The sequence below is a fragment of the Chiloscyllium punctatum genome, chromosome 2 (genome assembly GCF_047496795.1).
Source record: "Chiloscyllium punctatum isolate Juve2018m chromosome 2, sChiPun1.3, whole genome shotgun sequence".
Taxonomy (NCBI): domain Eukaryota; kingdom Metazoa; phylum Chordata; class Chondrichthyes; order Orectolobiformes; family Hemiscylliidae; genus Chiloscyllium; species Chiloscyllium punctatum.
Window position 1 is genome coordinate 9,615,713 of NC_092740.1, and position 24,750 is coordinate 9,640,462.

Genomic DNA, 24,750 nt, shown 5'->3' on the forward strand with positions numbered 1-24,750 from the left:
CAATGTTTAGACTGAGTCTAATCTAAAAAAATGAATTTATAGAATCTTACATAGATTTTTGAGCAAAGTAAAATGTAACTCTGCAAGTACAAATTCACCCCCACAAACTTATATGTGCATGTGTGCATGTGTGTGTGTGTGTGGGGGGGGGGGGGGGGGGGAGCTGGGGGGTGGGAGGGGGGGAGGGGGTGGTTGTGAATGTCTGTGAGGAGTGTGTGCCTGTGTGTGAGTGTAAGTATAAAGTCTGTGAGAGGGGCATGTGTGAGTGCGGCAGTGTATGTGTGAGCATATGAGTGAGGGTCTGCATCAGTGTGTGCATCCATAGGTGTGTGTGTGTGTGTGTGTGTGTGTGTGTGTGTGTGTGTGTGTGTGTGTGTGTGTAGCGTGATGGGGTCATCTGTAGTGTGACATGAACCCAAGATCCTGGTTGAGGCCATCCCCATGGGTTCCGAACTTGGCCAAGAGCCTCTGCTCGGCCACTTTTTGTTGCTGCCTGTCCTGAAGTCCGCCTTGGAGGATGGTCACCTGAAAGTCCAAGGTTGAATGTCCCAGACTGCTGTATGTGGCAGGTACTCATGCAACTCAGCCAACGTTGTCTATCCCATTCGCTGCAGGCAAGGATGCCCTGAGGCATGCTACATTGGTGAGAGCAAGCAGAGGCTACAGCAACGGATGGATGGGCACCGTACAACAATCAACAGACAGGAGTGCGCCCCCCCGTCCCCCACCCCCATAGTCAGAGAACACTTCAATGGTCCTGCACACACAGACATACACACACATATACAGAGACAAACACATACACAGACACTCCCACACACACACGCATGCGCGCACACACACACTCAGACCCTTCCACACACACACACACACACACACACATATTCCTCTAGACACACATACTGGCGCAGATGCTCTTTCATACGCTCACAAATACACTCCCACAATCACACATGCCCCGTCTTACAGACTTATACCCCTTTATACTCATACTCACACACATGCGCACACTCTTTCACAGACACTCACAGCCACCCCCCAACAAACACACACACACACACACACACTCACACACACACACACACACACACACTCACACACACACACACACTCACACACACACACACACACACACACATATCCGTTTGTGGGGTGAATTTGTATTTTCAGAGTTTCATTATACTTTGCTCAAAAAACTGCATGAATCCATGTAAGTTTCTATAAAGTCAATTTTTAGATGAGAATCAGTCTAAACATTGTGGCACAGACAGTATCACCCAGGGGAGCTCACACCTTCAATACATTATCTGGGCTGACAGACATTATCTGGGCTGACAGACATTATCTGGGCTGACAGACACCAATTGTTAAAGTTCACTTGAGAATGTAATTTTTAAAAAAAAATTGTGATTTACATATAAAAGAACTGAAACCAACATGGTCACTCTGACAGACGAGAGACTTAACAAATATCCTGGTCTTTTTCAATATATAATTTCAGTTACATCACACTATAAACATTTGCTGTAAATTCTGTGTCTTACAATCTTATACTCCACAATCACCTGATGAAGGAGCACCGCTCCGGAAGCTAGTGCTTCAAATTAAACCTGTTGGACTATAACCTGGTGATATCTGATTTTTAATCTTGTAATCAAGGTTTTCAAATTGAGTGGCGAGGAGACATTTTGATCAGGGTGACTCTTCTTGGGGAATGTCCAGCACAGACCTGTTAGAGATATGAGTGGAGTTTTTAATTGTTCATTTTATTGTGAAGTTGAAAGGAATGTAACATATTGAAATAAGACCTTCTGCACACTGACCTCATCCATTCTGATGTTTGTCCTTTCCTTTGATGCTCAAGGAGACATCTCAGTGGTGAGTGGGACAGAGGGAGATTCAGTTACTTTACCCTGTATCTTCATGACCAGGTCCTACCCTCCCCTGACCACTGTTACCTGGATGAGGAAGGAGCCCTACCAACACATCGTTACATTTACAGCCCAATCACAGGGAACTTGGACAACTGGACACGGTGGAAATCGGTACGAGCTCATCGGGAACCCAGAGGAGGGAAACGCCTCGACCAGGATAAACCAGCTGAGTGTGAGGGACAATCACACTTATCTGTGTCTGGTGGAGTACAGGTCAAGACACAATCTTTTGTATCTGATCCAGAAAGAGACACGGCTGCAGGTACATGGTAAGAAACCGTTCACACATTCTTCAGCCTGTAGAAGGTGCACAATGAGAGTGGAACAGATTCTGTGAATGTTTTGTGATTTGATTTTCTGCTGAAAGGACATGGAACTAAAACATTAATCCTGTTTCTCTCCATCGGTATTGTCTGCCCTGCTGAGTGTTTGCAGCATTTTGATGTTTATTTAAAATGTCCAGCATCTGTAGTGTTTTAGCTTTTGGTTTCAAATTTTTTTCAATATTTAATGTACTATGATGTGCTGATATTTTTTCGGCGCTTCTGATGTCAGTATTGAAAGACATTGACACACTCAGAATATTTAGTTCAATCTCCAAATGATCCAAAGTTATACTGACATTAAGATCATCTCCTTGAACAGGAAGGTGCTACAGACTAATGTGTCCCTCTTGGTTCCAACCTTCATCAGGAATAGTTCCATCAATGCAAGTACATTCCCCCAGTGTCCATCTGACTGTGTGAGACATCCCAGCCACGTAGGACCTATCCTCACCGTGCATTCAGCCTTGGGTTATAACAGGAGTTGGTGGTGTACTGTTACTGTTACTATCACTGGGTAACTAATCCAGACACCCAATCCTGGGGCCATGGGTTCAAATCCCACCACAGCAGAAGGTGAATTCTTTTTAAAATCTGGAATTTTAAAAAAAAGCTAACCTAATGGTTGCATGTGACCATTGTTGAGATTTGGAAAAGCCGATCTGATTCAATCATACACTTTCGGGAATCTGGGTTTTGGTTCAGTTAGCTGGATGGTTGGTTTGCAAAGCAGTGTGACGCCAACAGTGTGGGTTCAATCCCCACATTGGCTCAGGTGACCATGAAGGACCCTCCTTCTCAACTCTCCCCTCACTGAGGTGTGGTGGCCCTCAGGTTAAACCACCACCAGTTGTCTCTCTCTCTCTCTCTCTCTCTCTGTCTCTCTCTCTCTCTCTCTCTCTCTCTCTCAAGAGAAAGCAGCCCAGGTCTGGTAATAACATAGCAACTTGATTTAGAGAATGAAATCTGCCATTCACACTCAGTGTCATGTGTTGCCAAATGAACAATCTTGAGCCCTCTCTCTCCATCAGCACCACCTCACACAGACTCAGGGCTGCTCATAATCCACCAACTCTGCACAGTCCACTTCTAACTCTGTTTTGGGAAAACAAAACACTGACTGGGTGATTACTTTGCTGAACAGAAATGTTCTGCCCACAAAAATGATTCTCAGCATCCAGTTGCCTGCCATTTCCACACCCCACTTTTTGGGGACCCAGTGACCTTCTGGACTCAATATTGAGGTGAATAATTTGAGGGCCTCAGCACCTTCTCCTACCTCCTTCCCCCATCCCCCACACACCAGGCCTTGTCATCACATGGGCTACCACCAAAACAATCCATTGTCAGTGATGAATGGTCCCCATCAGCAGCTGTTCATTCTCCCAGGCTGACCTTTCCCCTTTCGTTTGTCTGTCCAATTGCTTTTCTCTCTGTCTGGGGTCCGTTTCCACTGAGTGTTTACTCCTGGCCCCTCACCCCCCTCCCCATCTTCAGCCTCTATACCAACCTTTTCCCAGCTATAATCAGTTATAGAATCATACAGCACAGGAGCAGACCCTTCAGTTCAACGAGTCCATGCTGACCATAATCCCAAACTAAAGTAGTCCCACCTGCCTGCGCTTTGTACATATCCCTCCAATCATTTCTTTTTCATGAAATTATCTAAATGCCTTTTAAATGTTGTAACTGTCCCCACATCCACCATTTCCTCTGGAAGTTCATTCCACATAAACCACTCTCTCTGTAAAATAAAACTGCCCCTTCGAGCCATAGAGTCACAGAGATGTGCAGCATGGAAACAGACCCTTCGGTCCAACCCGTCCATGCCGACCAGATATCCCAACTCAATCTAGTCCCACTTGCCAGCACCCGGCCCATATCCCTCCAAACCCTTCCTATTCATATACCCATCCAAATGCCTCTTAAATGTTGTAATTGTACCAGCCTCCACCACTCCCTCCGGCAGATCATTCTATACACATACCACCCTCTGCGGGAAAAAGTTGGCCCTTAGGTCTGTTTTATATCTTTCCCCTCTCACCCTAAACCTATGCCCTCTAGTTCTGGACTCTCCGACCCCAGGGAAAAGATTTTGCCTATTTATCCGATCCATGCCTCTCGTAATTTTGTAAACCTCTATAAGGTCACCCCTCAGCCTCCTTCCTTATGTCTTTTTAAAATCTTTCTCCTCTCACCTTAAAGATATGCCTCAGTCTTGAAATCTCCCACCTGAGCAAAAAGACACCTGCCATTCACCTTATCTATATTCCTCATGCTTTTATCGATCTTAATAAGGTCACCTCTCAACCTTGTACGCTCCAGTGAGAAATGTCCTAGTCACTCCGGACTCTTCCGATAACTCAAGGCCTGCTTTATTTGCAACATCCTGGTAAATCTCTTCTCCAGCTAAATGATATCCTTGCAATAAGGGTGACCAGAACTGGACACAATAGAGGCCTCACCAGCATCCTGTCCAACCTGAACATAACATCCCAACTCCGATTATCAAAGGTCTGAGCAATGAAGGCAAGTATGCTGAACCACCGTATATATAGATGATGCAAATTTGGAAGAATTCTGTACCTGAATCCCTCGGTCTCTGTTCTACAGCACTACCCAAGGCCCTACTTTTAATTGTGTAAGTCTTCCCTTTGTTTGTTTTCCCAAAGTGCAACACCTCACACTTATCTTAAACTCCATCTGTCACTCTTCACCCCATTGACCCATTTGACTAAGATCTTTTTGTATTCAAAGATAACCTTCTTCATTGTTCAATATTCTATCAATTTTGGTATCAACCACAAACTTGCAAAACATGCTTTTTGTAGTCTCATCGAAATTGTTCATATAAATGACTGACAAAAGTGGGCCCAGCACTGATCCCCGTGGAACACTGCTGGTCACAGGCCTCCAGAACAAAACCCTCCCTCCACCGTCACTCTCTGTCTTCTGCCTTTCAGCCAATTGTGCATCCACTTGCCAAGCTCACCCTGAATCCCATGGGATCCAATTTCACTAATTAGTCTACCATGCGGAGCCTTGTCAAAGGATTTACCAAAGTCTAAGTAAACAATGTTTACCCCTCTGCCCTCATCAATTTTCTTGTTTCCTTCTTCAAAAACCTCTATCAAGTTTGTGAGACACGATATCCCTTGCACAAAACCATGCTGACTATCCCGAATCATTCCTTGCCTCTCCAAATGCATATAAATCCAAACTTTCAGAACAACTTACTCACCACCGAAGTCAGACTCCCAGGTCTGAAGTTCCCAGGCTTCTCCTGACATTCCTTCTTGAACATGAGCCACTCTCCAGTCATTCAGCACCTGCCTGTTATTTATGGATGATACAAATGTTCCTGCAGGGGGCCCAGCAATTTCCTCTTCACTTCTGACAAAGTCCTGGGATTGAGTAGATCACGTCTCAGAGATTTATATTTATATTTTCAAAGACCTTGAACAATTCCTCTTCTGTAATACAAGCTGTTTTCAAAATGTCAAGATTTATTTCTCAGAGTTCTCAAGCCTCCACTTCTTTCTCCACAGTAAAAACTGACACAAAATATTCATTTGATTTCTCTCCCATCTCCTGAGGGGTGGCATGATGGCTCAGTGGTTAGCAGTGGCACCAGGGACCTGAGTTCAATTCCAGCCTCAGGCAGCTGGAGTTTGCATGTTCTCCCTGTGTGGTGAGGGTTTCCTCCCACAGTCCAAAGATGTGCAGGTTCGGTGAATTGGCCATGCTACGTTGCCCATAGTGTTAGGTGCATTAGTCAGTGGAAATGGGTCTGGGTGGGTTACTCTTTCGAGGGTCGGTGACGGTTTGTTGGGCTGAAGGGCCTGTTTCCACATTAGATTAGATTAGATTTGTTACAGTGTGGAAACAGGCCCTACGGCCCAACAAGTCCACACTGACCCGCCGCAGTGTAACCCACCCAGACCCATTCACGTACATTTACCCCTTCACCTACTACTACGGTCAATTTTAGCTTAACTAATTCACCAAACCTGCATATTTTGTGGACTGTGGGAGGAAACCGGAGCACCTGGAGGAGACCCATGCAGACACGGGGAGAATGTGCAAACTCCACACAGTCGCCCGAGGCATAGAATTGAACCCGAGATTCTGGCGCTGTGAGGCAGCTGTGCTAACCACTGTGCCACTGTGCCACACACATTGTAGGGAATCTAAAACACAAAGGCAATCTCTTTGTTTTTTAAGGAGACTTACACTCTATCTCTTGTTGCTGTCTTGGTCTTAATGTACTTATAGAATCCCTTTGGATTATCCTTAACCTTATTTGCCGAGGCTATCCCATATCCTTTCTTTGACTTCCTGATCTCCCTCTTATGAATGTCCTGACAGTCATTATATAGTGCAAGAGATCCATTTGGTCCCAGTCGTTTATATTTAGTATATGATTCTTTTTTATCCCTGACAGGAACCTCCATCTCTTTGTTCACCTGTTGTTCTCGAAAGCAGTACAGTTGAAACCATCCTTTGTGAATGGTCTTTTCTGTCTCAGAAGAGATCGCAGTGATCCAAGAATCTGAATCCCTGAACATTACTCCACCTCTTCAGCCATTGATTTGTCTCCTTTATCCTTTTGTTCCCTCATCTGAGCTTGGCCCTGGGAATAAATTAGAGATTACTACTTTTGAGGGTATGTTTTTTAAATCTTCTCCCTAACCTTTGATATTACTTTGTAAAGCCTTTATTCTTTCCCTAACTATGTCATTCCCATGAATGTGTACAAAAACTTCTAGTATCTCACTCTTCCCTTTAACAGTATGTGTCAAACATTTTGCAATGTCCTTAATCCTAGCACCAAGTAAACAGTATAATATCCTAGATTCATGCTCACTGCTGCGGAACTTCCTGTCTGTGCCCTTGACAGGAGAATCACCGACAACAATTATTCTTTTCAATTTTGTCAAACCCCTCCAAACATCAGATTCATTCTTACAGCCCAAGATCTGACTGTCCCTTCTAATTTCCTCTGAGAGATTATCCTTTCAACAGTACGAGAGATTTCTGAACTACCTTCTTACCTTTCCTGACAGTCATCCTTCTATCTGACTGATCCTGCTGTGTTATCACCTCTCAAAATCTACTGGCCATCTAACTCTGTGTCTCTTGGATGCCCTCAATGTCATTAAGTCTAAAAAGAAACAACTTACACTAACATCTTAACTCTAAAATAAACTACATTTCTTTATCCAAAGATAAACCTTTCTTTATCCAAAGAGTTAATATTAAGCACAAGTGGTCCAGCAGACAGCTATCAATGTTCTGATTAAAAATAAAATCCCACGTGTCAGCCTGTCCAAGAGGTGTGTAAACACAACTTGGTTTGAAACAAAACATTCCTCAGCAATTTCAAAAAAAATTGCTTCAGTGAGTTTAAAAACATCTCTCTCATAATTTCATCGTGGAAAAAGACTGAACAGTCCACATGTGGGCCTGTCCAAAACTTCCATTGAGAAAACTCCATTTCATAAAAAATTGTGTCAGTTTGTTTTGCTTCTTTTGCATTTTTGACGAGAAAAGAGCTAAAAATGAATCAAATAAAAAGCTTTTCTGACTGAAATTTAATAAACGTAAGAAATCTGAAAGTAAACCTGGAAATAAATCTGAATCTCAGGAGCAGCTGCAAGATCCACACTCCTCTCGGTCCACTGTTTTTGATCATTTTATTTCTGAAGAAGTGTCACTGGATCCAAAACATTAACTCTACTTTCTCTCCACAGATGCCCCTATACCTGCTGAGTTTTTCCCGCAATTTCTGTTTTTGTCTCTGCCATCTTTACTTGGTCAGGTCTCCAGGACAGGGGTGGACAGTACATCAGTATTGAAGAAGGGTGTTCACTGTGTCAGGTCAGTGGAAGCGAGTGTGGGTCCTGGAGGTTGGGTCAGGGGCTGTGTGAGGAACAGCACTAGGTCCCATGATTTCTGTCCCTAGCCCTATCTACACGTGAATGCTGACCCACTGAATTATATTTCGCGGCTGGGTAAGGAATCATCTATGATGCTGGGGACATCTTCTGGGTCAAGTTAGTTGTGAATCCTTCAGCCCTGTCATTTGCACTGGTGAGCAGGGCTCCCCCTCATTGAGGATGGGGATATTTGTGGAGACTCATATTCCTGTTAGTTGCTTAATTGTCCTCAACCATTCGTAACTGCATGTGACAGATCTGCTGAGCTTATATCTGATGCACTGACAGTGGAATCACTTACCCCAGAGCATCAATTGCTGCTCATGCTGTTTGACACGGAAGTAACCCTGTTTTATAGCTGACATCTCATTTTCAGGTTTGATGGTGCTGTTCCTGGCATCCCCTCCTGCATTGTTCATTGAACCAGGATTGATGTCCTGACTTGATGTTAATGGCTGAGTGGGGGAAATATTACAGATCATTGCTGCGAAACAACACAAGGACTGTGAGAGAGAGCGATCCTTCCAACTTGTGATCAGGACTTTTATTTTCAGTGTTCTGTTTAGCCTGTTACCCTGTCTACATTCTTTTTTTCTCTCATGGTAGAAATATATATCATTTATCTTTTGGATAAAATGGGATTTACAGGTTTCAGCAATGGAGGTGTTGAGAACTGAGGCAGGTAGCCCATAAAACATAGGAACAGAAGAAGGCCATTCAGCCCATTGAGTCTGTTCCACATTCAATGAGATCGTGACTGAGATGATAAACGTCAATTCCCCATACTTGCTTTATCTTCACAATCCTCGATTCCGTGAATGATTAAAAATGTATCTATCTCAGCCTTGGTTATACTTAATGACCCAACATTAACTGCTGTCTGTGGTAAAGTAGTCCAAAGATTCACTACCCTCTTCAAGAAAACATTCCTCTCATCTGAAATGTGTAACCCCTCATTCTGAGCTGATGCCCTCTGTTCCTGACAAGGGGGACAACCACGCTGCATCCACCTTATCAAGCACCCGAAGCATCTTTAATGTCTCAATTTGGTCACTCTTCATTCTTCTGTGATCCATCAAGTACAGGCTCAATCTTGTCAAACGCTGCCCATAAGACAGCCCCTCCCGACCTGGTATCAACTAATTGAATCTTCTCTGGACTGCCTCCAATGCCAGTTTCACTTTCCTTTGATAAGGGACCAAATCTATCCACAATATTCCAGCTGTGAGCTAACTAGTGTCTGGTAAAACCTTCCCACTTTAAAATTCTATTCCATTTGAAATAAAGGTCAGCATTCCATTGACCTTCCCTACTCTCTGCTGAATGTTTTTGTGAAAGTTCCATATTCTTCTGTTCTGTAACTTTCTGCAGGCTTTCTCTGTTTCACTATATTCAGCCTCTCTATTCTTTGTGCCAAATGTATAACCTTACATTTTCCACATTATATTCCAACTGCAAAGTTTTTCCCACTTTTTGAACCTGTCGACATCTCTCTGCAGCTTCTTTATTTCATCCTTATCACTTGCCTTCTCATTTACGTTTTTGTCATCAACAAACTTGGCTACAGTACATTCACTGACCTCATCCAAATCATTAATGTATATTGTAATAAATGTGGCCCCATCCCAGATTCTGTGATACACCACTAATTACAGTTTGCAGGCTGGATATCACTCCTGTCTTATCCCAACTCTCTGTTTTCTCTCAGTTAGTCAATTCTCTATCCATGTTCGTATACTACCACCAGCACCATAGAATCTAATCACATTAAGGAGCTTAATGTGTTGCACCTTCTGAAATATCTTCTAAAAACATATGAAACATCCACCAATTCCCCTTTATCTATCCACCTTGTAACCACCTCAAAGAATTCAAGATAATTTCCTCTTTATGAAATCATGTTGATTCTGCTTGATCGTATTATACATTTCTAAATGTTCTGCTAAGATATCTTAATTTTGATCTCACATTTTCCCAATAAAAGACATTAACTAATTGGTCTACAGAATCATAGAGATGTACAGCATGAAAACAGACCCTTCTGTCCAACCCATCCATGCTGACCAGATTTCCTAAATTAATCTCGTCCCTTTTGCCAGTGCTTGGGCCATGTCTCTCTAAACCCTTCCTATTCATATACCTATCCAGATGCCTTTTAAATTTTGTAATTGTACCTGACTCCACCACTTTCTCTGGCATCTCATTCCATACATGTACCACCTTCAGCGTGAAAAAGTTGCCCCTTATGTCCCTTTTAAATGTTTCCCCTCTCACCCTAAACTTATACCCTCTAGTTCTACACTTTCCTACACCAGGATAAAGGCCTTGTCTATTTTCCTGATGAGATTGCCAGGACTATGCCGTGGAAATGCTTAATTTGCTTCAAACACAACACTTGGAGCAACATATCTGTGCTTTACTCACTGATGGAAAGTTATTGGCCTGAAATGTTAACTCTGTTTCTGACTCCACACAGGATGCCAGACCTGCTGAGTTTCTCCAGCACCTTCTTTTTGTTTCCAATTTTCTGCACCCACATTTTTTCACTTTCATTTTTGCTGATGTCTTTATCTCAAATTACGCCCCCAATTCTCCCTCTCCTTCTCCCAATTTGCAGGGCATTCCATCATGTATTGTACTCAGCTATCCACACAGTGACCTGCAGAAGTCTAACCAGATGCTTGTTACTGTAGTTGATGTAAACCTTGGAGCAATGTGCCAGTAAACTATATCCAGCCTGCTGCCTGATGCAGTCCCTTCTTTTTTCCTGCCATCTTGAAAGGAAACATCCGCCATCCCCAGTGAGACCACATTGCTTCAGAACTTCAAGTGATGGACACTTTGGGTAACTTTGTTTTTTGTTTCCTTTTCTTGAAAAACAAGAGTGTTACTTTGGGAGATTTCCAATTCTCTGGGAACTTTCCAAAGATTCTTGGAAGGTTAACACCTGTGTGTTTATTGTCTCTTCAATAACTTCCTTTAATACCCGAGATGCATCCAGTCAGGTCCAGGGGACTAATTGGTCTTTAACTCCATCAGTTTCCTTCGCGGGTTTTCTCTCGTGATAGTTATTAGCCGTATAGATATGTACAGCATGGAAACAGACCCTCCAGCCCAACTCGTCCCCAGCAACCAGGTATTCTAATTAATCCAGTCTCATTTGACAGCACTTGGCTCATTTCCTTCTCAACCCTCCTATTCATACAGGCATCACCTCTTCATATAAAAGGTCCCTTTTCAAATCTTTCCCCTCTCCCATTAAACCTATGCCTTCTAGTTTTGGACTCCCGTACCTTGGGGAAAAGACCTTGACGAATCACCCTCTCCATGCCCCTTCTAAAAGCTCAGCCCTCAGCCTCTGATGCACCAGGGAAAATAGCCCAAACCTATTCAGCTTCTCCTTATATTCAAATACTCCAACCCTGGCAACATCCTCCCATATATTTCCTGGACCCTTTCTGATTTCACAAAACCTTTCCGATAGCAGGGAAACCAGAGGTGAATGCAATATTCCAAAAGTGGCCTTACCAGTGACCTGTTGAGTAACAACATGACCCCCCAACTGTTATACTCAATGCACTGACCAAGAAAAGCAAGCGTACCAAACACCCTCTTCAGTAACCTGTCTACCTGTGACTCGACTTTCAAAGAACAATGAATTTTCACTCCAAGACCTCTTTGTTCGGCAACACTCCCCAGGACCCGACCATTAAGTGTGTAAGCCCTACACTGATTTGTCCTACTAAAATGGAACATCTCACATTTATCTAAATTAAACTCCATCTGCCATTCCTCAGCCCATCATCTCATCTGATCAAAGTCCTGTTGTACTCTAAGATAACCTTCTTCGCTGTTCACGACGTCATCGATTTTGCTGTCATCTGCAAACTTACTAAACATAGCTGCTGTCTTCAAATCAAAATTTGTTCCTCTAATGATTGAGTCTCCTGCCACTAACACTTTTCTCTTCTCCCCCTTCCCTTCTGAGCCACAGATCCAGGCTCATTGCCAGAGGCCTGGCCACTATGGCTTTCCCCTGGTAGGAATGTTATGATGGTTCAACTGCTCATCCAGATACTTTTTAAATGTTGCCAGGTTTTCCGCCTCTATTACCCTCCCAAGGGAGTGCATTCCAAACTCCCATCACCGTTTCTGCAAAGCCCCTCTCATCACACTCGCTTTCACATGAAAATTATGCCCCATCATTCCTGACTTTGCAGTTCAGGGGCCGAACAACTGTGGACATTGTTAACTCTCCAACTGGTCCCCAACGAGAGTATTGTGTCCAGATCTGTCACCACCCATTAAGAGGAATGTGAATGTCCTTGAGAGATTGCAGAGTGACCCGAATTATTATAGGGATGGGCTTGGGGTGTTTCAGGGAGGGGATCAGAGACTGGTTTTCGTTGTAAGTTTTGAGAAGCAAGGGTCATTCTCCTTGGAGCTAAGGAGATTGAGGGGAGATTTGATTGAGACAGTGACAAGTGAAGAGAAAGTAAACAAGTAAAAGGTCTATCCATTAACTGTTGGGACAAGGATGCAGGCCTTAAATTTTGGGGCAGAGGTACAGAGAGAATGTGAGAGGGAAAGGTTTACAAAGTGAGTGCTGATGACTGACAGTCACCAACAGCAACGAAGGGGCATGTGGAAACAGTCATTGATCTCAGAATTAAACCTGATAGGTCCTTGAAGGAAGTGAACCGGCAGAACTTGGGGGGACTCGAACAGATGGGTGGGTCTCACCTGGATTGTTCCATGTGGAGCTAACCAGGACCCAATGGGTAAAATGACCTCCTTCTTGTTGTCAATCCAATGATTGGCATTGACTGAGGACAAGATAGGGCAAGTATCTTCCAACCCCTCACTGAGTGAGCACATGGTGGAACTTCAGGTCTCATTGGCCGAGAATATGTGAAGAGTCACCTCCCTACCTCCCATTGGCTGAGAATGTCAGAGTGTTGTTACCTGCCCATCCTGATTGGTTCAGAGTCAGATGGGGGCTGCTCGTTGCTGAAGATTGAGAAGTGACTTTATTGAAACTTGCAAGATCTTGAGGGGTCTTGAGGGAGTAGATGCTGAGAGGATGTGGGTGAATATGAAACTTATTTCAAATTAGGATGGAGATGGGGGAGATTACCTCTTTCATGGGATTTTTAATGTATAAAGGTGGTGCAGGGTGGGTCTAATTCCTAACCACTGCCCCACCGCACCCCCCCCCCCCCATCCCCCTTCCACAGAGTGAAGGAGCACAGACTGAAGTATAGGGCTGTGGAATGAAAAACAAAAGGTTTTAGTGAAGGTGGGAGGGATGTTGGGCCCAGAATGAATGAAGTCATGTAGGTTCAGTCCATTTACTAAGCTGTAACGATCCCACGAATGAGAAACTCAAAATGAGGGGGTGGAGCGTAAGTGATTTTCAACACGGTGCGTCATTCAGGAAACTATAATTGTCTGGTCCAGACACATGAGAAATATGCGTGAGGTATTTAATTACTTATTTCATTGTGAAGTTGAAAGAAATGTAAAAAATTGAATCTGGAACTTCTGGGCACTGACCTCATCCATTCTGATGTTTGTCCTTTCCTCAGCTGCTCAGGGAAATGTCTCAGTGGTGACTGGGACAGAGGGAGATTTAGTCTCTTTACCCTGTATCTTCAGGATCTGGGACTCCCACACACTGACCACTGTTACCTGGATGAGGAAGAAGCCCTATCAGCACGTCATTACATTTAGAGCCCAATCACAGGGAACTTGGACAACTGTACACGGTGGAAATCGGTACGAGCTCAGAGGAGGGAAACGCCTTGACTGGGATAAACCAGCTGAGAGGGAGGGACAATCACACTTACCTGTGTCTGGTGGAATACAGGTCAGAACCTGATTCTCAGTATCTGATCCCGAAGGAAACCCGGCTACTGGTACATGTTAGAAATCATTCTGCAAAAAAGGCAACAGCTGATGGTATTATTGCTGGACTGTTAATCCAGAGACCCAGGTAATGTTCTGGGGACCAGGGTTCAAATCCCACCTTGGCAGATGGTACAATGTGAAATCAAATAAATTGTCAAAGTAAGAATCTAAAGATGGCTGTGTGACCAATGTTGATTGTTGTAAATCCCCATCTGGATCATTGGTGTCCTTTAGGGGAGGAAACTGCCATTCTAACCTGGCCTGGCCTACATGTGACTCCATACCCCATAGTAATGTGGCTGATTCTTAACTATGAGACATGGGCAATAAAGGCTGACTGAGCCAGTCACACCCTCATAACTTAGTGACCATGATGAAGGCTTTAGTCTGTAAAGGGTCGAGAGTGTGGGTGGAACAGATTGTGTGAACTTTTTACAATTTGATTTTCTAGTGAAAGGTCATTGAACTAAAATATGAAACTGTTTCTCTCCACAGGTATTAGCTGGCCTGCTGACTATTTGATTTTTATTTCAAATTCCCAGCATCTGCAATATTTTGCTTTTGTGTTTGAAATGTGATTTTTTTCAATGTTTAGTGTAATTTGATGTGCTGATTCTTTTAGGTTCATTCTGATGTCAGTATTGAAAGACATTGACACACTCAGAATATTCAGTTCAATCTCCAAATGCACCAAAGTTATACTGACACTGAGATCATCTCCTCGAGCAGGAAGGTGCAACAGCCTAATGTGTCCCTCTTGGTTACAATGAAAGTGTTCACACCTTCATCAGGAATAGTTCCATCAACGCTGGTATGTTCCCCCAGTGTCCATCTGACTGTGTGAGGAAGCACGACAATGTGGAACCAATCCTCGTCCTGCATTCACACATGGGTTATAAAGGAAGGTGGTGGTTTTCTGCTACTGTCACTGGGTGACCAATCCAGACACCCAGATCATGGGTTCAAATCGCACCACAGCACATCTCTGGCCTGGTAATGACATGAGCTGCTTTCACCTACTTCCTGGTCCCCATTATCACATTGTCTTTCTCCCTGGAGGGCCATTCAGTGTCCCTTTGTCTATGTGACTGTCTTTCTCACCTTCTGGGCTCAGTCTCCACCAGCCTCTCACTCATTTCCCCCCCACTCCCATCCCGGTCCCACAATTCCCTGTCAACAGTTTCCATACCACATTTCCTTAGCAGCTGTCAGTTCTGATGAAGGATCACTGGACTCAAAACTTTCATTCTGAGTTCTGAGTTCTGTCCACAGATGACTGCCAGATCTGCAGAGTTTCTCCAGCAATATTTGTTATTGATTCCTTCATGACAACATCTGGTGTGCCGAAATCCCGTGGACCATCACTATTACCAATTCTTCTCACCCTCAGTCCGGGGGTAGCTGGAGCTAAATCTGTCCTTCCCATTATCCAGCTGAGACCCGGCAAGTCAGCACCGGATCCAACAACTGCCCTGTGGAATGATGTGAAATATCCATCTAAACTTCTATTCTGTGTCACAGAATTAAGCAGCTGCCTCCTTCAAGAATTGTCCTCATCTGGAAAGCACTGCCTGACAGGGCGATGGAAACAGATTCAACAGGGGCATCTTTCAGAAACAAGGGATAAGTATTCGGAAAGGAGCAAGTTACAGGGTTATAGTGATGGACAGGGGGAGGGGGAGGAACTGGATTGCTCTGTCAAAGAATGTCCAATGTGTACATTTAATCTCACACTCTATCACCCAGCTACAGGTTTCACTGCAGCAACATTGAGATATTCCTAACCAATGTTGTTCTTGCTGTTTTCCAGTGAAGACTCAGCCTGCTCAGTATGTCTCAGTATATTCACTGGTCATTCCACTGCTCATCCTCCTCCTCCTCCTCATCGTCATTGTCATCATCTTCATCACCTTCAGGAAGAAAGGAGGTGGGTTCTGGAGAGAATGAGGTTCATAAAACAATATGGTTCTGTTTTTGAAACAGCAATAAACAATGACCCTGGATTAATTTTCCCTCACCGACTCTCTCCTCTTCAGTACATTCTCTGAAAACGCTGGCTTTGTATTTGGTGGGTGGTGGAGGGTGGGTGAAGGTGGCCTGTTCAATAGTATCACCCACTGTCTGATGTCTGACTCATGGGTGATTGAAGATTGAGGCTGTTTCACAAACAAGGCCATTCCACTCCATTCTATTAAACTCTGATGGATTCATCCCCATTCTTCTCCCCATTACTGTCAACTCTCAATGCACCAAAATGTCTTCTCATTCACTTCCATTTGACAGAATACCAACAGACCACACCTTTTCCATTCATTCCCACTCAGTACAGAATCTCGATGGAACATAAAGGAAGCTGCAATTTGAAACAATTCCTTTTTGTGTTTTTATTGTTAAAATTGATTTGCTGCAAAAAGACAACCTGGTGCCTCAGATAGTCTGAGTAACAGACATCTCGGGGTGGAATGGTAACAATGGCTCCTGTTCGGGCCTGTGCAGTGGGGGTAATGTTCAGGCACTGATCTGTTTTGGGGCTGACCTCGTGACCTACCTGTGCACTGGTTGATCAAATTAAAAACATAGTCTCTTTTTGAACACAGGAGTTACATTTGCTATTGTTGAAGGCAGTGGGACCAGCCCAGAACCTTGGGAATTGTGGGAAATATAAAGCAATTGTTCAATTTTCCCAGCAGCTCCTCTTTAAAGACCCTGGGATGAAGTCCATCAGGGACTCAGGGAACTGTCAGTCCACAACATCAATGATTTACTCAGGACCACTTCTCTGGTGTTTGGAATTTTCTGGGTTGCTCCTTCCTTTTCATTTCCGGATTTATAATGATCAGGAATGTTATTTTTATCCTTTATCCTGAAGACTAATGCAAAATACCCATTTAATGCAATTGCCATTTCCATGACTAATTCTACAAACTCCTGTTGTTTTTAAACCATCTCAGTGTAACGTTGCCATATTCCCAGAGGACCACAGTGGTGTTTTCTGATCAGAGAGAAAGAGAGAAAAAAACAGATGACTGGTGGTGTGTTTAACCTGATAATCATCTTATCTCAAGTAAGAGTTGAAGTTGAAAAAGTGGGACCTTTATGGTAAGATCAGCTAATGTGGTAATTGAATCCATGCTCAACATCCCAAGTCAGCTGTTTCACCAACTTACCTGCAAAATGTCTCGAGAAACTCGAACTATCCACTCTTACATTACTGCCTAACTTTCTCTGGACAGTAAGGTTTCCCTCCTTATGAATTTTGTTGCCTTTGATTGATGATTTTTATATCCTGTCCAATCTTCTCACCTGTTCCTTTATTTTGTGTAAATATTTGTGTTTTCTTTCAGTTTGACAATGTCATTAATTTTTTTACAGTTAACTATTACTCCTCGTGAGATATCTGGAACTGTATCTCTTCACCATTCCCTTCACATAATTTATAAGTGAACTTTAGCTCATTGACTGCTTATGATCAAAATTAAATCTCCCAGTGTGTTCGAAACAGGGACCCTGGGGTTAGTCTTGCCCAAGTAGTCTTTCTGGGTATAAAACAAGATGTATTTTTGAGTACTGTACTGGGGATGAGTGCTGGGGTTGACACAGAACTTTTATTATTTTTAATTTATAAAGAAGTATTTTGGCATTAATACGATAAAGTTTGACTCTATTTTTAAACTTTTTTGAACTTATGTCTTCAGTTGACACATGTTTTATCTTCATTTCTTTTGGGAATGAGCTTCTGCTATAGTATGATGCAAACTCTGCAGCATCGTGCGCTTATCTTTCAGAGAGAGACCATTTCATCAAAAACAAAAACAACTCAAAATATGCTCGAGCAAACCTGTTTCAGTCTGGGACCTGACTTGTCCAGGAATAACATCAACTGGGATCAGAACAATATTAATACCTTTCTCTATTGTTTCTGCTCTTTGACTGAACACGTGGGCACAGCCTCAGAATTAGAGGGGGTAAATTCAGAACAGAAATGTGGAGACATTTCTTCAGCCAGAGAGTGGTGGGCCTGTGGAATTCATTGCCGCAGAGTGCGGTAGAGGCTGGGACGCTAAATGTCTTCAAGGCAGAGATTGATAAATTCTTGATGTCACAAGGAATTTAGGGCTACGGGGAGAATGCAGGTAAGTGGAGTTGACATGCCCATCAGCCATGATTAAATGGTGGAGTGGACTCGATGGGCCGAATGGCCCTACTTCCACTCCTATTGTCTTTTGGTCTTATGGATGGGTATATGAATAGGAAGGGGTTGGAGGGATATGGGCCAGGTGCTGGTGGGTGGGACTAGATTGGTTTGGGATATCTGGTCAGCATGGACAAGTTGGACCGAATGGTCTTTTTCTGTGCTGTACATCTCTATGACTTGTGCTACATCTTCCTGCATCTGATCTCTTGTTCCCACTGATTATTGTAAAACACTCCAATCTGACTTGGTCAACTATCATTTACATCTTACCACTTCCCCTCACCCTATCTTCTGCATTTAAGCCAATATTTTCCGAGCTACCGTCAGTTCTGAGGAAGGGTCACCGGACCTGAAACATTAACTCTGATTTCTCTTCAGAGATGCTGCCAGACCTGCTGAGCTTTTCCAGCAACTTCTGTTTTTGTTGTTGGTCCATTATTGATATTGGACTGGGCTAAGGAGGACACTCCTGAGTAAAGCTTTAGCAATCAGATAAGATTCGAGAGATCACTGTATCTAACTGTGCAAAATATATGTATTGTTGGTCAGGGATGGTTTTGCTTGAGACTCATCCAACTGTGGAGACAATGTGGGAAATTTGTTCATATTTATGAATCATTTTTATCTTTTTAGGGGGTTCACAGCAAATGGATCCGACCACAGTTTTGAAAAGGTAAGGTCATCAGTGACTGATATAAACGTGGTTGTAGAAATGCACTGGGCCATAGAGTCATACAGATGTACAGTATGGAAACAGACCCTTTGGTCCAACCTGTCCATGCCGACCAGATATCCCAACCCAATCTTGTCCCACCTGCCAGCACCCAGCCCATATCCCTCCAAACCCTTCCTATTCATATACCCATCCAAATGCCTCTTAAATGTTGCAACTGTACCAGCCTCCACCACATCCTCTGGAAGCTCATTCCATACATGTACCACCCTCTGAGTGAAAAAGGTGTCTCTTTTATACCTTTCCCCTCTCACCCTAAACCTACACCCTCTAGTACTGGAATCTCCGACCCCAGGGAAAGGACTTTGTCTATTTATCCTATCCATGCCCCTCATAATTTTGTAAACCTTTATAGGATCACCCCTCAGCCTCCGATGCTGCAGGGAAAACAGCCCCAGCCTGTACAGCCTCTCCCTACAGCTCAAATCCTCCAACCTTGGCAACATCCTTGTAAATCTTTTCTGAACCCTTTCAAGTTTCACAACATCTTTCCGATATAAAGGAGAACAGAATTGCACGCAATATTCCAACAGTGGCCTAACCAATGTCCTGGACAGCTGCAACATGACCTCCCAACTCCTGTACTCAATACTCTGACCAATAAAGGAAACATACCAAATGCCTTCTTCACTATCCTATCTCACTACGACTCCATTTTCAAGGAGCAATGAACTTGCACTCCAAGGTCTCTTTTGTTCAGAAACACTCCCTCGGATCTTACTATTAAGTGTATAAGTCCTGCTAAGATTTGCTTTCCCAAAATGCAGCACCTCGCATTTATCTGAATTAAATTCCATCTGCCACTTCTCAGCCCATTGGCCCATCTGGTCCAGATCCTGTTGTAATCTGAGGTAACCCTCTTCGCTGTCCACTACACCTCCAATTTTGATCTCATCTGCAAACTTACAAACTGTACCTCTTATGCTCGCATCCAAATCATTTATGTAAATGACAAAAACTAGAGGACCCAGCACCAATCCCCGTGGCACTCCACTGGTCACAGACCTCCAGTCTGAAAAACAACCCTCCTTCAGCACCCTCTGTCTTCTACCTTTGAGCCAATTTTGTATCCAAGTGGCTAGTTCTCCCTGTATTCCATGAGATCTAACCTTGCTCACCAGTCTCTCAGGGGGAACCTTGTCGATTGCCTTACTGAAGTCCATATAGATCACATCTACTACTCTGCCCTCATCAATCTTCTTTGTTACTTCTTCAAAAAACTCAATCAAGTTTGTGAGACATGATTTCCCACACATAAAGCCATGTCTACTATCCCGAATCAGTCCTTGCCTTTCCAAATACATGTACATCCTGTCCCTCAGGATTCCCTCCAAGAACGTGCCCACCACTGAGGTCAGGCTCACTGGTCTATAGTTCCCTGGCTTGTCCTTACTGCCTTTCTTAAACATTGGCACCACGTTTGACAACCTCCAGTCATCCGGCACCTCACCTGTGACTATCGATGATACAAATATCTCAGCAAGAGGCCCAGCAATCACTTCTTTAGCTTCCCACAGAGTTCTCGGGTACACCTGATCAGGTCCTGGGGATTTATCATTTCAAGACATCCACCACTTCCTCCTCTGTAATCTGGACATTTTGTAAGATGTCACCATTTATTTCCCTACAGTCTATATCTTCCTTATCCTTTTCCACAGTAAATACTGATGCAAAATATTCATTTAGTATCTCCCCCATTTTCTGTGGCTCCACACAAAGGCCGCCTTGCTGATCTTTGAGGGGCCCGATTCTCTCCCTAGTTACCCTTTTATCCATAATATATTTGTGAAAGCCCTTTGGATTCTCCTTAACTCTATTTGCCAAAGCTATCTCATGTCCCCTTTTTGCCCTCCTGATTTCCCTCTTCCCTAGTATACTCCTACTTCCTTTATTCTCTTCTAAGGATTCACTTGATCTATCCTGTCTATACCTGACCTATGCTTCCTTCTTTTTCTTAACCAAGCCCTCAATTTCTTGAGTCATCCAGCATTCCCTATACCTACCAGCCTACCCTTTCACCCTGACAGGAATATACGTTCCCTGGATTCTTGTTATCTCATTTCTGAAGGCTTCCCATTTTCCAGCCATCCCTTTACCTGCGAACATCTGCCTCCAACCAGCTCTCGAAAGTTCTTGCCTAATACCATCAAAATTGGCCTTCCTCCAATTCAGAACTTCAACTTTTAGATCTGGTCTATGCTTTTCCATCACTATTTTAAAATGAATAGAATTATGTTCACTGGCCCCAAAGTGCTCCCCCACTGACACCTCAGACACCTGCCCTGCCTTATTTCCCAAGAGTAGGTCAAGTTTTGCACCTTGTCTTGCAGGTACGTCCACATCCTGAATCAGAAAATTGTCTTGTACACACTTAAGAAATTCCTCTCCATCTAAACCCTTAACACTATAGCAGTCCCAGTCAATGTTTGAAAAGTTAAAATCCTTACAATAACTACCTTTTTATTCTTACAGATAGCTGAGATGTCCTTACATGTTTATTTCTCAATTTCCCTCTGACTATTGGGGGGTCTATAATACAGTCCCAATAAGGTGATCATCCCTTTCTTATTTCTCAGTTCCATCCAAATCACATCCCTGTTTGTATTTCCGGGAATATCCTCCCTCAGCACAGCTGTAATGCTATCCCTTATCAAAAATGCCACTCTCCCTCCTCTTTTGCCTCCCTTTCTATCCTTCCTGTAGTATTTGTATCCTGGAACATTAAGCTGCTAGTCCATCCCTGAGCCATGTTTCTGTAACTGCTGTGATATCTGAGTCCCATGTTCCTAACCATGCCCTGAGTTCATCTGCCTCCCCAGTTAAGCCACTTGCAATGGAATAAATGCAGTTTAATTTATTAGTCTGACCTTGTCCCTGCCTGCTCTGACTGTTTGACTCACTTCTGTTCTCAACTGTACCAGTCTCAGATTGATCTCTTTCCTCACTATCTCCCTGGGTTCCACACCCACTCACTGCCACACACCATCACCTCACCCCCCCCCCCCCCCACCCACCCCCCCAACCTTACTAGTTTAAATCCTCCCAAGCAGTTCTCGCAAATTTCCCTGCCAGTATATCAGTCCCCTTCCAATTTAGGTGAAATCCATCTATCTTGTACAGGTCACTTCTACCCCAAAAGAGATTCCAATGATCCAAAAATGTGAATCATTCTCCCATACACCAGCTCCTCAGCCATGCATTCATCTGCTCTATCCTCGTATTCCTGCCCTCCCTAGCTCGTAGCACAGGGAGTAATCCAGATATTACACCATTGAGGATCTCCTTTTTAAGTTTCTGCATAATTCTCTGTAATCTCCCTTCAGAATCTCAACCATTTCCCTTCCATTTATCGTTGGTTCCAATGTGGACAATGACCTCTTGCTGGCCCCTCTCCCCCGTGAGAACATTCTGCACCCTCTCAGAGACATCCTCGGTCCTGGCACCAGGGAAACAACAAACCATTCGGCTTTTTCTCTGCTGGCCACAGAAACGTCTGTTTGTACCTCGGACTACAGAATCCCCAAACACAATTGATCTCTTGGAAGCCGACATAGCCCTCGTTGCATTAGAGCCAGTCTCAATATCAGAGACTTGGCTGTTCGTGCTACGTTCCCCTGAGAATCCATCACACCCTTACATTTTCCTGCACAGAGAACCTGCACAGTTACTGCCTTTGCTGCTTTTGAATTCATGTGTCGCTGGACATCGGAGTGCATTTGGGAAAATTAACAAACAGTGAATTTCACAACTAATCTTGGAAGAACTTTGGGCGAAGTTCACAGCACAGAATCAGATAAGTTAATTGTTGTTTTAGGACTGTCCAAGAGAAAGGCTGTATTAGTGAGTACAGTGGGTTCTTTCTTGATTATATGTTTTTGGAGATAAGTCTCTTGATTAAACTTAAAATATAAGCCATAGCTATTAATTTAACTTTTGACTTTTTTTCCAAAGTTCCAAAACAATGCAACAGCATATAAACCAGTAATTGCTGCTCCTGGGATTTGAGGAAATCACCTCCAGCACCTAAAATACCTCAAAAAAGGAGCAGCTCTTACAAGTTGAAGTTTTTCCCATCCTCCATCTTGGATTACCCAGAATCCTGAATATCTCTTGCTCACAGACAGAATGCAGGTCCCTGCTGATGAGCTGCTAATATGGTTTGCCCTTTTAAAAAGCTGGTCGAACACTCAGAGTTGAAAAGTGATCAATGGACTGAGGTAAATGACAGATTAATGATCTCTGAGCAGCAATTTCCAGCAATTGTAAAACTCTTGCTCCTGATTCACTGTCTCCAAATTAACCTGCAATTTATCCTCAATCAAAACTGAAATGTTGCTCATTTTTATCACAGTGGATACTTTGAGTTGTATTGAATGTATATGGTGGGAAAGATTAAACTATTATCACTTGCAGCAAGTGCTGAGGATAAAAAGGATGTTTTTGTGTATCCTACTATTTTCTCCCTTGTTGTCCAAGCAGCTGAATTTCTATTGGATGGGAATGTGATTTCTGATCATCCCCCACTTTCCAAGATTTCCATGCGCTGTAACACCCTCCAAAGTTACAGCAGATGGGAAGCCCCTGCAAGCACTTTCCCCTCATCTCCAACACCCTCCCTCCCTCCCTGTGACTAGTTGCTCCAAGCTGAGCCAGAGCTGCCTGGAATGATCTGTCACTGTGATTCCTGACAGTGTCTGCACAGCCCTCCCTGTGTTACAGCTGCTGACTACACCTTGGGTTCCCTGGGTGCCAGCCATATTCTGATGCCAAGGCAAAACTGTTTCTCATGACAATTTATTCAAGGATGGCTTTTCTGATTGTGTCGACATCTGAGTATCTGTGATTTCTAGGAAAGTTCATTCTATTAACTGTATTTATCACTCTTTGGAATCTGTTCTCTGTGTAACCAAAGCAAGAGATTGATGTACAGTCAGAATGTTCCTTTCTGTGACCTATCAGAATGCATTTAGATACCTTGGAATATTCATCTTCCTTGTGTATTTTTCAGGAATGATCCAGGTTCATCCAGCATTCCCGGGACTGATCAGGCCCAGCAGCTCACTGTTCCAGATACTGTCTGTACTCTAACTGACCGATCATTGTCCACTTCAGAGACTCGAATGGAGAGAGTGTGGATCCTGGAGAGATATTCAGGGACAGACTGTTACATTGAGTTCAACCGGTCTCCAGCACAGAATAAAGCCCTTCGGCCCATTGAGTCTGCGTCAGTTGAAAACTATCCCCACCCCCATCCTTAACCCTTCACACTTATTGCACAGATTGACGTCTTTGATAGATGAACCTTTTAACTTTCAGACCATTCAATGTAAATGAATGAAAAGCTATGGGTTTCCATTAAGGGAGCTGACCAGACTCTGGATTATTGTTCGGGCAATGGAGATGGAAATCTTCTCCTCAGTCACTGACCCTGGATGGATTCTTGGACAATAACCATTTCCGATTCCCTGAATCATCTGGCTGAGTAACTGACTTGGCCCGGTCCTTGCTGCCTCGAGCTGTTCTCGGCCAGTCTGTCTGCTGCTTCGGTTTGGGTCAAGGAAAACAGTCCAGTTGGGTGTCACGCATCTCAAATGACTCCCAGTAGCTGGGCTGCTGTGGGGAACCTGAGGATCAGGTTCATGCTCTGGGGAGAGAGGTTCAATTTTCACCATGGCAACTTGTAAAATTTACATTTAATTATTAAATCTGGAATTGT

The 24,750-nt window shown here is 43.6% G+C and overlaps 1 protein-coding gene across 1 annotated transcript; it reads left to right on the forward strand.

The window, feature by feature from the left end:
• The first annotated feature begins 1,962 nt into the window (after nucleotides 1-1,962).
• LOC140493712 (uncharacterized) lies at nucleotides 1,963-24,421 on the forward strand. Its single transcript, XM_072592476.1, has 4 exons — nucleotides 1,963-2,203; nucleotides 15,917-16,033; nucleotides 18,935-18,974; nucleotides 24,043-24,421. The coding sequence occupies exons 1-4, from the start codon at nucleotides 1,963-1,965 to the stop codon at nucleotides 24,290-24,292; spliced, it is 648 nt and encodes a 215-aa protein (XP_072448577.1). The 3' UTR covers nucleotides 24,293-24,421.
• The last annotated feature ends 329 nt before the right edge of the window (nucleotides 24,422-24,750 follow it).